The sequence below is a fragment of the Sceloporus occidentalis genome, unplaced genomic scaffold, assembly GCF_023333645.1.
Source record: "Sceloporus occidentalis isolate IW3139 unplaced genomic scaffold, rSceOcc1.0.p SCAF_1, whole genome shotgun sequence".
In the NCBI taxonomy this organism is placed as follows: domain Eukaryota; kingdom Metazoa; phylum Chordata; class Lepidosauria; order Squamata; family Phrynosomatidae; genus Sceloporus; species Sceloporus occidentalis.
Genome location: NW_028316981.1, coordinates 319,854,753 through 319,867,764, shown reverse-complemented (window position 1 = coordinate 319,867,764; position 13,012 = coordinate 319,854,753). Strand labels below are relative to the sequence as shown.

The window sequence follows — 13,012 nt, the reverse complement described above, 5'->3', positions numbered from 1 at the left end:
GACAGTTCCCTGCCCTCAGGCTTACAATCTAAAAAGACATGAGACAAAAGGAGAAGGGGAAGGGGATGAGGGCCAGCAGTTCTTCTCTACCTCCAAGGCCTGGATCACGGGTAGGGTTGCCATAATTGTCCACTTTTACCAGGGACAAAAAGTGGAACAAATTCAAGACCAAACTGTAGGGCAACTGCAGGACAAAACTCAGCCCAAAATGTAGGACATTGAAGAAAAATGGTGGACCTTAAATGTCCTACATTTTGAGCTGAGTTTTGTCCTGCAGTTGCCCTACAGTTTGGTCTTGAATTTGTCCTACATTTTGTCCCTGGTAAAAGTGGACAATTATGGCAGCCCTAATCACGGGAGATGGACTGGAGGGAGGGCTTGGCTTCTTAATGGATGGTTAATCTTCTTCCAGGGAGGTCTGTTGGAAGACAAAGAGCCCTCCTCCAACCACCATCTTGAGGGGGAGAGAGGCCAGGCCTGGAAGACAAAGAGCCCTCTCCAACCACCATCTTGAGGGGGAGAGAGGCCTGGCCTGTAAGACAAAGAGCCCTCTCCAACCACCATCTTGAGGGGGAGAGAGGCCTGGCCTGTAAGACAAAGAGCCCTCCTCCAACCACCATCTTGAGGGGGAGAGAGGCCAGGCCTGGAAGACAAAGAGCCCTCTCCAACCACCATCTTGAGGGGGAGAGAGGCCTGGCCTGGAAGACAAAGAGCCCTCTCCAACCACCATCTTGAGGGGGAGAGAGGCCTGGCCTGGAAGACAAAGAGCCCTCCTCCAACCACCATCTTGAGGGGGAGAGAGGCCTGGCCTGGAAGACAAAGAGCCCTCCTCCAACCACCATCTTGAGGGGGAGAGAGGCCAGGCCTGGAAGACAAAGAGCCCTCTCCAACCACCATCTTGAGGGGGAGAGAGGCCTGGCCTGGAAGACAAAGAGCCCTCTCCAACCACCATCTTGAGGGGGAGAGAGGCCTGGCCTGTAAGACAAAGAGCCCTCCTCCAACCACCATCTTGAGGGGGAGAGAGGCCAGGCCTGGAAGACAAAGAGCCCTCTCCAACCACCATCTTGAGGGGGAGAGAGGCCTGGCCTGGAAGACAAAGAGCCCTCTCCAACCACCATCTTGAGGGGGAGAGAGGCCTGGCCTGTAAGACAAAGAGCCCTCCTCCAACCACCATCTTGAGGGGGAGAGAGGCCTGGCCTGGAAGACAAAGAGCCCTCTCCAACCACCATCTTGAGGGGGAGAGAGGCCTGGCCTGTAAGACAAAGAGCCCTCCTCCAACCACCATCTTGAGGGGGAGAGGGGCCTTGCAATTTTTTTGTATTGTATTGCAATTTTACTGTACACCGCTATGATCATTGTGGAATAGCGGTCTATAAATAAAAATTATTATTATTATTATTATTATTATTATTATTAGCCTGCCTCTCTAGTAGGATAATACATACAAGTACATAGCAATACAGGAAATGGTTCAATAAAACAGGCAACAAAAGAACATCAGATAGCAAGCGACAATTATGCAATGCCTGGGAAGGCTTCTCTGAACAGGATGGTCTTCAACTCCATTTTGAAGCTGGTTAAAGAAGTGATCAGGGCCCTTGTGTCTCGTGGGGGAAGAAGGTTCCAGGAGTGAGCGGCAGCGAGTGAAAAGGGGCGAATCCGAGATGGGGCAGAGGAAATCCTGGGCTGGGACAGCAGACCTTGACTACCAGAACGGAGGGAACAACGGAGTGGGAAGATGAGGAGAAAGAAGGTCTGATAAGTCAGGAGGGGCCAGTCCATGGAGGGCTTTAAACGTCAACGGCAGGAGCTTATACTGAATGCGGAAAGGGAGAGGGAGCCAGTGAAGGGATGCCAAGACAGGAGAGATGTGGTCAGAGCGGTGGGTGGAAGTGATAATGCGTGCAGCTGAATGCTGGACGGAGATTAAAGGATGGAGGTGAGAAAGAGGAAGCCCAGCCAGGAGGACGTTACAGGAATCCAGTCGTGAGATCACTAGGGCATGGACCAGGATCTTGGCAGAAGAGGCGGAGAGATAAGGTCGGATTTTGGCAATCTACAAGCCTTGGCTGTGGTCTGGATCTGAGGGATACACGACAGAGAAGAGTCAAAGATAAAGCCAAGACTAAGGGCTTGCTGGACTGGTTGAATAGAAATGTTGTCCACAGAGACAGAAAAGGAGAGTTGAAGGGTGGGCTTAGGAGGAAAGACAAGAAGCTCCGTCTTGGACATGTTGAGCTTCAAACGCCGATGGCGCATCCACTGAGAGACAGCTGTGAGACAAGACGAAACTTGCTGTTCAAGCCTTGGAGAAGGGTCAGGGGTGGAAAGATACAGCTGGGTGTCATCGGCATACAGATGGTAGGAAAAGCCAAAAGAGCTGATGAGTTTTCCTAAGGACAGTGTGTAGAGACAAAACAGAAGGGGACCCAGAACAGAGCCCTGGGGAACTCCAACAGAGAAGGGAACAGGAGAAGAAGTCTGACCGCCTGCAACTACTGCAAAAGATTGGCCAGACAAGTAAGATCTAAACCAGTCGAGAACAGAGTCTGAGAACCCAAGGTCAGAGAGTATGTCAATTAGGAGAAAGTGATCAACAGTGTCGAAGGCTGCAGACAAATCAAGAAGGATGAGAACAGAGTAAAGGCCATTAGCCTTGGCCTGTAAAAGGTCATTGGAGATCTTAGTGAGAGCTGTCTCTGTGGAATGCCTTGGGCGGAAACCAGACTGAAAGGGATCGAGGATGGAGTTGGCTTCAAGAAACTCAAGACAGCGAGAATAAACAACCGGTTCCAAAACCTTTGAAAGAAAGGGAAGAAGAGAAATCGGACGATAGCTAGACAAAGAGGAGGGGTCAAGAGAAGGTTTTTTCAGAATTGGGGAAATGAGAGCATGTTTGAAGTCCGAAGGGAAGGAGCCTGTAGAGAGAGAGAGAGATTGAAGATATGGAGAAGCGAGGGCAGGAAGGAGGGAGCTATAGAGATTAGAAGACGAGTAGGAATTGGATCAAGAGGACAGGTAGCAGGTTTGGAAGAGTTCAGAAGTGTAGAGAGTTCATCCAAAGAGGCAGGAGGAAAGACAGAAAATTTGTTAGGCGAAGGCGATAGAAGATTAAGAGCAGAAGAGGAATCAGGAGGGACTATCTCAGAGCGAATGGTGGTAATCTTAGAGACGAAATAATTAGCAAAGTCATTAGGAGAGAATGATGAAGAGACAGGAGGAGAGGGAGGTTTATGCAAAGAGTTGAAGGTGGAGAACAAACGCTGCGGGCGCCTCTCATTGGCAGAGATCAATGATTTGTAATAAGTTTGTTTTGCCATAGAGAGGGCGCATGAGAAGGAAGAAAGAACAAATATGACATTATTTTGAAGTAAAGCATTTCTTTCACCTCAGTCCCTTATACAATTGCTCTAAATCAAATCTATTACAAATGCTTATTATAGATGGAACCAAATGACAAACCACACAACCCATGATGTGCAAGAAAAAAAGTGAACAAATGTAATCTGAAATGTATGGGAATCTGAGCTATTTTTTACAGGCATGCTCCATGTCCCTTGCTCTTCCAAATCTTCAGAAAAACAAAATGGATTTCAACACGGAAAAATGTAAGGTACTGCACGGAAAAATGAAATGAACAAATATAAGCTGGGTGACACCTGGCTGAACGGCAGACTACATGTGAAAGGGATCAGGGAGTCCAAGTAGACCACAAGCTGAACATGAGTCAACAGTGCGATGCGGCAGCTAACAAGGCCAATGCGATTTTAGGCTGTATCAATAGAGGTATAGTGTCTAGATCAAGGGAAGTTATAGTGCCACTCTATTCTGCTTTGGTCAGGCTCCACCTGGAATATTGTGTCCAGTTCTGGGCGCCACAATTCAGAAAAGACATTGAGAAACTGGAGCCATGTGTCCAGGAGGGGGAGACCAAAATGGTGAAGGGCCTGGAAACCATTAAGTCCTATGAGGAGACACTTAGGGAGCTGGGGATGTTTAGCCTGGAGAAGAGAAGGTTAAGAGCAGTATGATAGCCCTCATATGTCATATTGAGGAGAGAGCTGACTTGTTTTCTGCTGCTGCAGAGAACAGGATCCTTCCTTCCTTCCTTCCTTCCTTCCTTCCTTCCTTCCTTCCTTCTTTTTTGTTGCCTTTCTTCATCCCATTCATCCATCCATCCCTCCTTCCATCTTTCCCTCCTTCTTTCCTTCCATCCATCCTTCCTTCCTTTATCCATCCACCCACCCTTCCTTCCTTCCTTCCTTCCTTCCTTCCTTCCTTCCTTCCTTCCTTTCTTCCTTCCTTCCTTTTTCACTTCCCTCCCTCCCTCCCTCCTTCCATCCATTCATTCCTTCCTGTCATCCTTCTGTCTTTCTTCATCTGTGGGGCTTTGGCAAGCACCCTGGGGGCTCGACCTACCCCTTCCCCACTGACCCTTCTTCTTGCCTTGTCCAGGGCTCTCTGGCTGGAAAGTGGCACAACGACTTGGGCTCAGAGATGGTCTTGGACCCGCCGGACGCCAATGGCTTATTCCATGGCAAATACCTGACCAAGGTTTCGACCAAGAAGCCCATCAAGGTCTCGCCCCTGTCTGGCATGCAAAACATCGCAGGTGGAAAAGAAGAGGAGCAGCCCACATGTGAAAGGGATCAGGGAGTCCAAGTAGACCACAAGCTGAACATGAGTCAACAGTGCGATGCGGCAGCTAACAAGGCCAATGCGATTTTAGGCTGTATCAATAGAGGTATAGTGTCTAGATCAAGGGAAGTAATAGTGCCACTCTATTCTGCTCTGGTCAGGCTCCACCTGGAATATTGTGTCCAGTTCTGGGCACCACAATTCAAAAGGACATTGAGAAACTGGAGCCATGTGTCCAAAGGAGGGCGACAAAAATGGTGAAGGGCCTGGAAACCATGAAGCCCTTTGAGGAACGACTCAGGGAGCTGGGGATGTTTAGCCTGGAGAAAAGAAGGTTAAGAGGGGATATAATAAAATATTTGAAGGGATGCCATATTGAGGAGGAAGCAAGCTTGTTTTCTGCTGCTCCAGAGACTAGGACCCAGAGCAATGGATGCAAGCTCCAGGAAAAGAGATTCCAGCTCAACATTAGGAGGAACTTCCTGAGAGTAAGGGCTGTTCGACAGTGGAACAAACTCCTTCCTCAGAGGCTGGTGGAGTCTCCTCCCTTAGAGGTCTTTAAACAGAGGCTGGATGGGCATTGTTAATTGGGATGCTTTGATTGAGAGTTCCTGCATGGCAGAAAGGGGTTGGACTGGATGGCCCTTGTGGTCTCTTCCAACTCTATGATTCTATGAGTCCAAACATAGACCACTCAACAGATTGAGCTTTCTATGGTGTATTTACCATCTGGAACAAATCAAAGTATTAAAAAATGTAAATTCCTTTTCTTGGCCAAGTAAAAGAAATAAATTCTCTCAACATTTACAAGGTTGTTTAAAACAATGATGATCAATAATGGGATGGTGACAATCTGTCAACCAATACATACCTCCCAAAGTAGTGGCTCCTGCTTGACTCCTTTGAACATTCATAGGAGCCAGCCAGTACCAGAAACTGTCTTTATCAGATGTATAATCCAAGCATTCTACAGAGCTAAGATAGGAATGGCCATCACAACCACCAATTACATAGATCCGATCATGCAATGAAACTGTGGCAGCTGATCCTCTTTTGTATCTGATGCTCTATGTTTATTAAAAGAAAAACAATGAAACCAATGAGCGTTGGTATCTTTAAGCAGTGTTGGTACTTGCACTTCCAAGTGCTGTCATAAAGAGAGGCTATATACAGAAACTATTGCTCATCATAATGGACTAATCTGATAGAATATATATCCTTTCCATATATTTGCTTATCATCATTTCACATACAATTAAGAATGTTCTAAACAGAGTGCAGTGAATAGCAAAGGCTTCTGATAGGAAACATTGGGACTCCTTTGGGAGTATAAACAGGTTGACATTTCACCTGGAACATCCTTAATTTTTCATCTGAGCTTCTATATATGTCTGTCCTACAGCTATTTATTTATACTAACATAGGCAAAGTGTGGCCCTCCAGATGTGGGACTGCAAGTCATAGCAACCCTAGGCAGCACAGCCCATGGTAAGGGATGCTGGGAGTTGCAGCCCAACAACATATTTATACAGACAGAATGCTTTCAAGGTTTTTCACCATGCACTCTCTCAATATTTTACTCACCTTGTAAGGCAAGATTAAATTGAACTAATGTGTTAGATGAAATCTGAACTGGGTAATTCCCTCTAAAGCAGGGGTGGCAAAGTGTGGTGCAAGGCTTACATCATGGGTAGGCAATAATTTTTAAATTATTTATTTTTTGGCTTCGCCCCCCCTCCCCCCCCCCAGTTGTCTGAGGGACAGCAACCCGGCCCTCGGCTCAAAAAGGTTGCCTACCCCTGGCTTACATGATACCCTCCCAGGAACTCTGAAAATAGTCCCTCACACTCTCTAGGGATCATGGAGGCAATTCTGCCAGCCCCCATCCCACCCCAAGCTATTTTAGGGAGAACCTTAAAAACAGAAATGATTTCTGGTTACTTCTCCTTTTGGGGGGGGGGTTCTTTGCATCTTAAATCATATAAAGAGCCCCTGAAAAGCTGGCAAAAATTTCCCAACAAATCCAGAGGCAGCATTTTCAGAATGGAGGGTGTAAGCATATTTGTGGCCTCCCAGGTTGTGTGTGTGTGTGTGTGGGGGGTATGGCCCATAGACCTGGCCCATAGACCCTTGCCCTAAACTATACACACATCTAATGCTGCTACCCATACACAAGAAAGGTCATGTTATGGAGTCTGGAATTTTATAAAAATACCCCCACAAATCCCTATCCCAAAATGCATCTGCGGAGGAAATCAGGTGCCCCTTCTTCCCTGGCATCACTTGATCATAGAGGCCTCTAAGCAAGTCCTGCATCTATAGTGTGAAGTTATGTCTCCTTATGACCCTAATGGAAAGGCATTGTGGGAGATGCCCCTCAGCCACCATGACCTGAAAGCGGAGAGACCATGTAGGCAGCAAGCCTTAGTTAGGAGTTGCAAACAGAAAGATTCCTTCACACCTGTGAGACAGATTTATGACTAGGAGATGCTTCACAGATACAAGCCATTCTGATATCAATAGTTTTCCCATGGCAGAGGATGCCTATAGATCAAGTGATGTGTAAATTTGGTTTTGCTTTAATGTAGGACAACAGCCTCAGCTGAGTAAGTGACCAGAAACCTATTTAAGGTTCAGTTTCCCCTTTGTTCTGGGCTCCATGCTGGCGGCAGGCAGGCGCTCTGTCAGTCTGCTTCTCCTGGCATGGTCCCACACATCCCTTTTTCCTACTTCTCCTTCACTGTGTTGCTGCATCTACCTTGATTCCAAAGAAACCATCTCAGGCGAGTATCTACCATTAGAAGGCCTAGTGTTCTCTGTCCACGTTTCCTCCCTTTCTTCTGTTAGCCTTGAGTGATTGTGTGAGTGACTGTATGTGTGTGAGAGTGTGTCCCCCTGTGCACCAATAAACCAGCTTAAAATTCAGAGACTTTGCCTTTGCATCAGTTCCTGAAGCTCTGGTCTGTTGGTAGACACTGCTGGGGTCTGGTCAAAAAGGGTACTTGTAGGGAGACCAATATTGGTGTGTTGAGCTAATTAATATTCCCCAAGTTTGAGCAGATATCCTGACAGTTACCATCCCGCTCCCTCTGGTGATTAGAGAGAGACATGTTCCAATGATGATGATGATGATGATGATGATGATAATAATAATAATAAATTTTATTTCCATTTTCCACCTCTCCCTGCAGTTCAAGGCAGGATTACAATAAACCAATTATTCTAGCAATAAAAACATATCAAATACATTCAATAAAAACAATAGCATATTATCAATACAATAAGGTTAATAAAATACAATTAACTTCCATAAAACATACAGTACTAATGGAGATGGGATATTTTACAGCAAATTTGGTGGACAGGAAGAGATCCGTCTTGAGTGCCTTCTTGAAGGCATCTAAGATGGTAACAAGGCAGATCTCTTCCAGCAAGTCGTTCCATAACTTGGGGGCTATGGCGGAAAATGCTCTGAGAGAAGTTATTGTTAACCTAGTTTTTGCACACTCTAATAATTTCTTCCCAGATGTCCTGAGAGTGTGGGGCAGATTGTGTAGGGAGAGGCGTTCCCTCAAGTAACTTGGGCCCAAGCCATATAGGGCTTCAAAGTTTAATAACCAGCACTTTGTACTGCGCCCGGAAGCTGATTGGCAGCCAGTGAAGAGATTTTAATATTGGAGTTATGTGGTCAAACCTAGATGTGCTGGTGACCAATCTGGCTGCCACATTTTGGACCAATTGAAGCTTCCAAACTTGGTACAAAGGTAGCCCCAAGTAGAGCGCATTACAGAAATCTAAACGAGAGATTACCAGTGCAAGTACCACTGCTTCAAGGTGCTTTTGGTCCAGGTAGGGACGCAGTTGGCGTATCAGCCGAAGCTGGTACCAAGCACTCCTAGCCGTCGCATGAACTTGAGATGACAACTGCAGAGACGGATCTAGGAGTACTCCCTAACTGCAAACTCCGTCCTTTGGGGAAGTGTGACCTTGTCCAGGACAGGTTGGCAAACTTCCCTGCCTGGGCCTAGGGATCCTATAGCTAGTACCTCCGTTTTCTCTGGATTCAGTCTGAGTTTGTTTTTCGTCATCCAGCCCATTATCGACTCAAGGCAGGCATTCAGAGGAGAAATGCCAACTTTGGTCACTGCAAGAGTTGGAAGCATAGAGAAACATATTTGGGTATCATCAGCGTACTGATAATACCCCATGCCTCCGGATGATCTCTCCCAGCGGCTTCATGTAAATGTTAAACAGCATGGGGGACAGAATGGGGCCCTGAGGGCCACTCTGCATAGATGGTACACTTTTTCCTGTGTAGAGGGGCTATAAAGGCAAACATCCTTGTTTTTAATGTGGAGTCAAAGGTTTTCATGGCCAGCATCCATAGTTTTTTATGGGGTTTTGGGGCTATGTGACCATGTTCTAGAAGAGACTCTTCTAGAATATGGCCACATAGCCCAAAAACCCCACAAAAAACTATCCTTGTTCTTCTTTTTCTAGTGAGAGAAAACATTTTGTGCAGCACTTGTCTGGCAGAGCTTTCACCTACAGGGCTCAAGACAGGCTTCCTATTGCCAGAGAAAACAGTCACAGCAATCTGAGAAGAGAAACAGTGGGTAAAGGCCAAGAGTCAAGCACCCTGGCCTTGCCCCCCCTCAAAGTTGCATTGTTACATGCGAGAGGGAGCAATGCAGTTAGCCCCTTTCTAACCCTCACCAGACTGGCAAAATGTACTTTAACAATGCATGTGAATGACATATTATTATTATAAAGTTTGTGACAAAGCAAACAATTACATACTGGTAAGAAACTCCACTCTTGTGTCTTTGGGTCGTATTTCTGCACCACATCATCAGGTGACCGCTGGCTGTCAAAACCTCCAATTACAAAGAGCACCTCATTGGCACCTGAATGAAAATAGATCACTGGAAGGTTAATACTCCAGTAGGTCACCAAGAAGAAACCCTTGTTGTTTGTGTATCTATCCACTGTCTTGAGAAAGACTCCTGAGCATATAAACAATCTCAGACCACACTTTTCATTTTACTTGAATTTACTTACTTTCCTTAACCATAACCAGCTGATTTACAAGGGTAGCATTAAATGATATTCTAGCCTTAAAGCAATGATGACAACACTGTCCAACCTTAAAAAAACCCCAGCAAGACAGAATCAAGTCCCACCAAACAATATATTTAATTGTTCTTGCCCCATCCCCCCAAAAGCTGCTTAAGTCTGTCTTGTTTCTATTTGAGGCACATTTCAGCAAATATTAAGTTTACGCTCGATAGACTCATTTATTTCCAATCGGTGGGATCTTGGCTGTGGTTCTTATACCCTCGTTCTTGTCATCTGACCACCGCCTATGTTATCTAGGGCTGGTGGGAAGTGGAATCCAATTCTCCATCCCCAACATAAGCAAACACAATCCACCGAGGGAGCGTGCCTCTGCATTTTTGTTCTTTTCTTCCATGGCTGCAGAAACGATGAAGCCTATATTAACAGCCTTTTAAACTTTTTTTGAAAGTGCACTCCCAGCTCTACTTCTACCCAACTTATTCAAGAAAAATCTGTATGGTAATCTGGTTGTATTTTAATGCCAAAATGAAAGCCACATCGGTTACCTTAAGCCAAATATCCTTGCCGTTTTCTTTTCAGCAGCATCATTATGATGACTTATGGTTATTTTGAGCTACATAATCTTTGTACCTCTTTCAACAACTCCGGTGTCTATGTTGCAGCTGTACACTTGGGCTTTCTTTCTTTCCTGTCTTATTTTACTCTTGTCTTTGATGAATTAATTCTATTGTTTCCAGTTAATTATTTCAAACAGAAAGCCAGTTTCCAAGCTACATAGAATGGCTCAGGAAGTAATGGCAACCTTTGACATACACCATGGCCAGCCATTTCACTTACGCCCAGAACATCCTGAGACTATCAACACATTTAATATTTATTAAGAAGTGGCAGAATTGCAACATCTAAAGAACAGACAAATGAATGCTAATCAGGCAAAGGGTTCAGCTCCTGAAATCAATCCCAAATTTTGATATCCTTTCACAACTTTTCCATCTTCCTCCAGGATTTCTCCTTTGCCCAATGCTTCAGTTGAGAAATTTCGTACTAAAACAGCAAGCCAGTGTCTTCTCACAAGCTCATTTCTGACATGTTCAGATTTACTTTTGCCTGGGAGCACATGCTAAAAATGATATTTATCATCCAAACAGGCTTGTCAGCAGTAATTTACCTGACTGCCTTTTGGGATTAAGAATAGCTTCTAGGCAAGCAGGCAGAGAAATATAAGCTCATTCTCTTCTAGGTCACATTTTCTATATTGGCATATATGGATACAACACTAGCAAAAATATTTGCAAGATAGATTTTTTTATACACCTGTTTGAAAGGCAGTTAAAACATCCACATCTAATCTTACACACCCAGAGAGATGGCAGATGCCTGAAAGGTTTACTGTACCACTAAGGAGTCCCTATAATGTATAGTATCTCTCTCTCTTTGCTCCATACTCCCCTAAGAATGGGCAGCTCATTATCATGTCCTTAAAGGCATATTACTCAGACTATTGGAGCCTGACATCATGCTAGCAGTTCCTACTTTTTCTGCCAGATTGGAAATCCTAGAATGTGTACCCAGTAAAACCATGTCCTACAGAAAAACACTTATCCTTTAATCCAACAAGGCCCAAAATGTGTTGCAATACTGAAACAAGGACAAAAACAAATTATTCCAGATAACAGAAGATAAGAAATAGAATGGAAAATCACAAATTTAACACAATTTCTCAAACATTTTAAATGCATTCCTTAAAGTATGCTTGTAGCCAAGGGTCCGATTAGGGGAATTTTATTATTGTTATTATTAATCCAAATATTGCAAGAGGGGGCCAGCTATGACAACCCTGCAGAATTGTGTATACGGAGAAGACCAGGGAATTCCAATAAATGGAGCTGAGATGGATATAATAACGATATATTCAATTTATTGAAATAGGGAGAAACACATTCAATGCACTCGCACACTCACAATCACACAAGACTCAGGACAATCAGGGGTTAGCATGGAACAGGATTTCAGGCTTTGTCTAATGGTGATACTTACCAAAACGTAGAATCCCTCCAAGAATCCAAATGGAATCTGATGGGGATGGCATGAGACTCAGCCATGGAATGACTGGGCAGGAACTAAGAGTCAGGAGCCAGGTCAGGGTTCAAAGGGACAGAGCTTCCCCCTGAAATCCAGACTGGCCCCATGAACAGGCAAATCTGATGATGCTTATAGGCAGAATCTTGCTTCTGTCAAAGGTGCCTGATGGTGAGAACAAAAGGTCTTTGGTTGCTTGGCCATTGTAAACAAAGGCTTTGCATTGTCTTGTTGAGGCAAAGTGGTCTGACAACAATCCGGAGGGAGATGGTAGATGAGTTAAGTTAATCACTGGCTCATCAAGTGTGAGACCTAAGACAAAGATTTTACTCTTGGAGGTGATGGTTTTCCCTTTTGCAACTCCCAAATCTTCCTGTGGGGAATTTCCAAAATGTTGTTTTTCCAGGGGTCTTGTGAGTGTGACTTATCTGCCTACCTGACCCACCGCTTTCAGGATTATGGCTGCTAGTCTGGCAGGTCAGTCTGGGGTCATGAAGGGCTATCATTTGATACCAAAATGTATTTGGAACAGCATGGTTAATATGCTTACCTAAACGTGCTCTGGTTCTAGGTCCCTGCATTTGGCTTCGACGCTCAGGCCTTAAATGAAAGTTCTTAGCTTCATCTACAAGGTCTCTGCACTGCAAACTACATCGAACAGAAGGCTGAGGAAGGCATATAGGGTGATTATTCAATTTTTACACCTTACACAAATTTTGCATTTCTACAGAATAATGATATAATATATATAATATAGGCTTAAGGAATGTTTGATGCTGCAGATGTTTTAGCATACAATTGAGGCATCTATCTGAAAAAAAGGGCTTAGTATAATGATATGATGCAAAGAGTTATACAAATAAGTTTTCTTCATTAACCAAACAGTCTCTTAGGGGATACAGTTAAGAGAGAGACTGATATATGCAAAATATGGTGTTCTATACTGGTTAGAGAGTAAGGGGCTCGACAGACAGATGGCTCCATGCCGCCTGTCTTTACCCCCCATCATTGCCGAAGCCACCAAATGGTGCAGCAACGATGCGCTGCCAAAAAGAAGCCACCTAGAGTGGCTTCTTTTTTGCGGTACTGCAAACAGGAAAGGGTGCCGTCATGACTCCACTTCCTGCGTCCAACATTTGCATGCTGCGCAGCGGCAGCAGCATCATGGCAGCCCCCGTGTGGGTGAGAGGTTGTCAAATTACTGCTGACCTTTATG

General features: G+C 44.9%; 1 protein-coding gene and 1 pseudogene across 1 annotated transcript in view; one reads left to right on the top strand and one right to left on the bottom strand.

Annotated features, from left to right (window-relative positions):
- LOC149324290 (uncharacterized) overlaps positions 1-13,012 on the top strand; it is a 380,857-nt pseudogene that overhangs the window by 240,200 nt on the left and 127,645 nt on the right.
- LOC149324292 (kelch-like protein 12) overlaps positions 1-13,012 on the bottom strand; it is a 43,555-nt gene that overhangs the window by 8,779 nt on the left and 21,764 nt on the right. The window contains exons 6-8 of the mRNA XM_089498717.1: positions 12,347-12,461; positions 9,439-9,545; positions 5,510-5,705 (exon numbers count right to left, since the gene is read on the bottom strand). Coding sequence (XP_089354843.1) covers positions 5,510-5,705; positions 9,439-9,545; positions 12,347-12,461 — 418 coding nt within the window. The remainder of the gene's footprint in view (positions 1-5,509; positions 5,706-9,438; positions 9,546-12,346; positions 12,462-13,012) is intronic.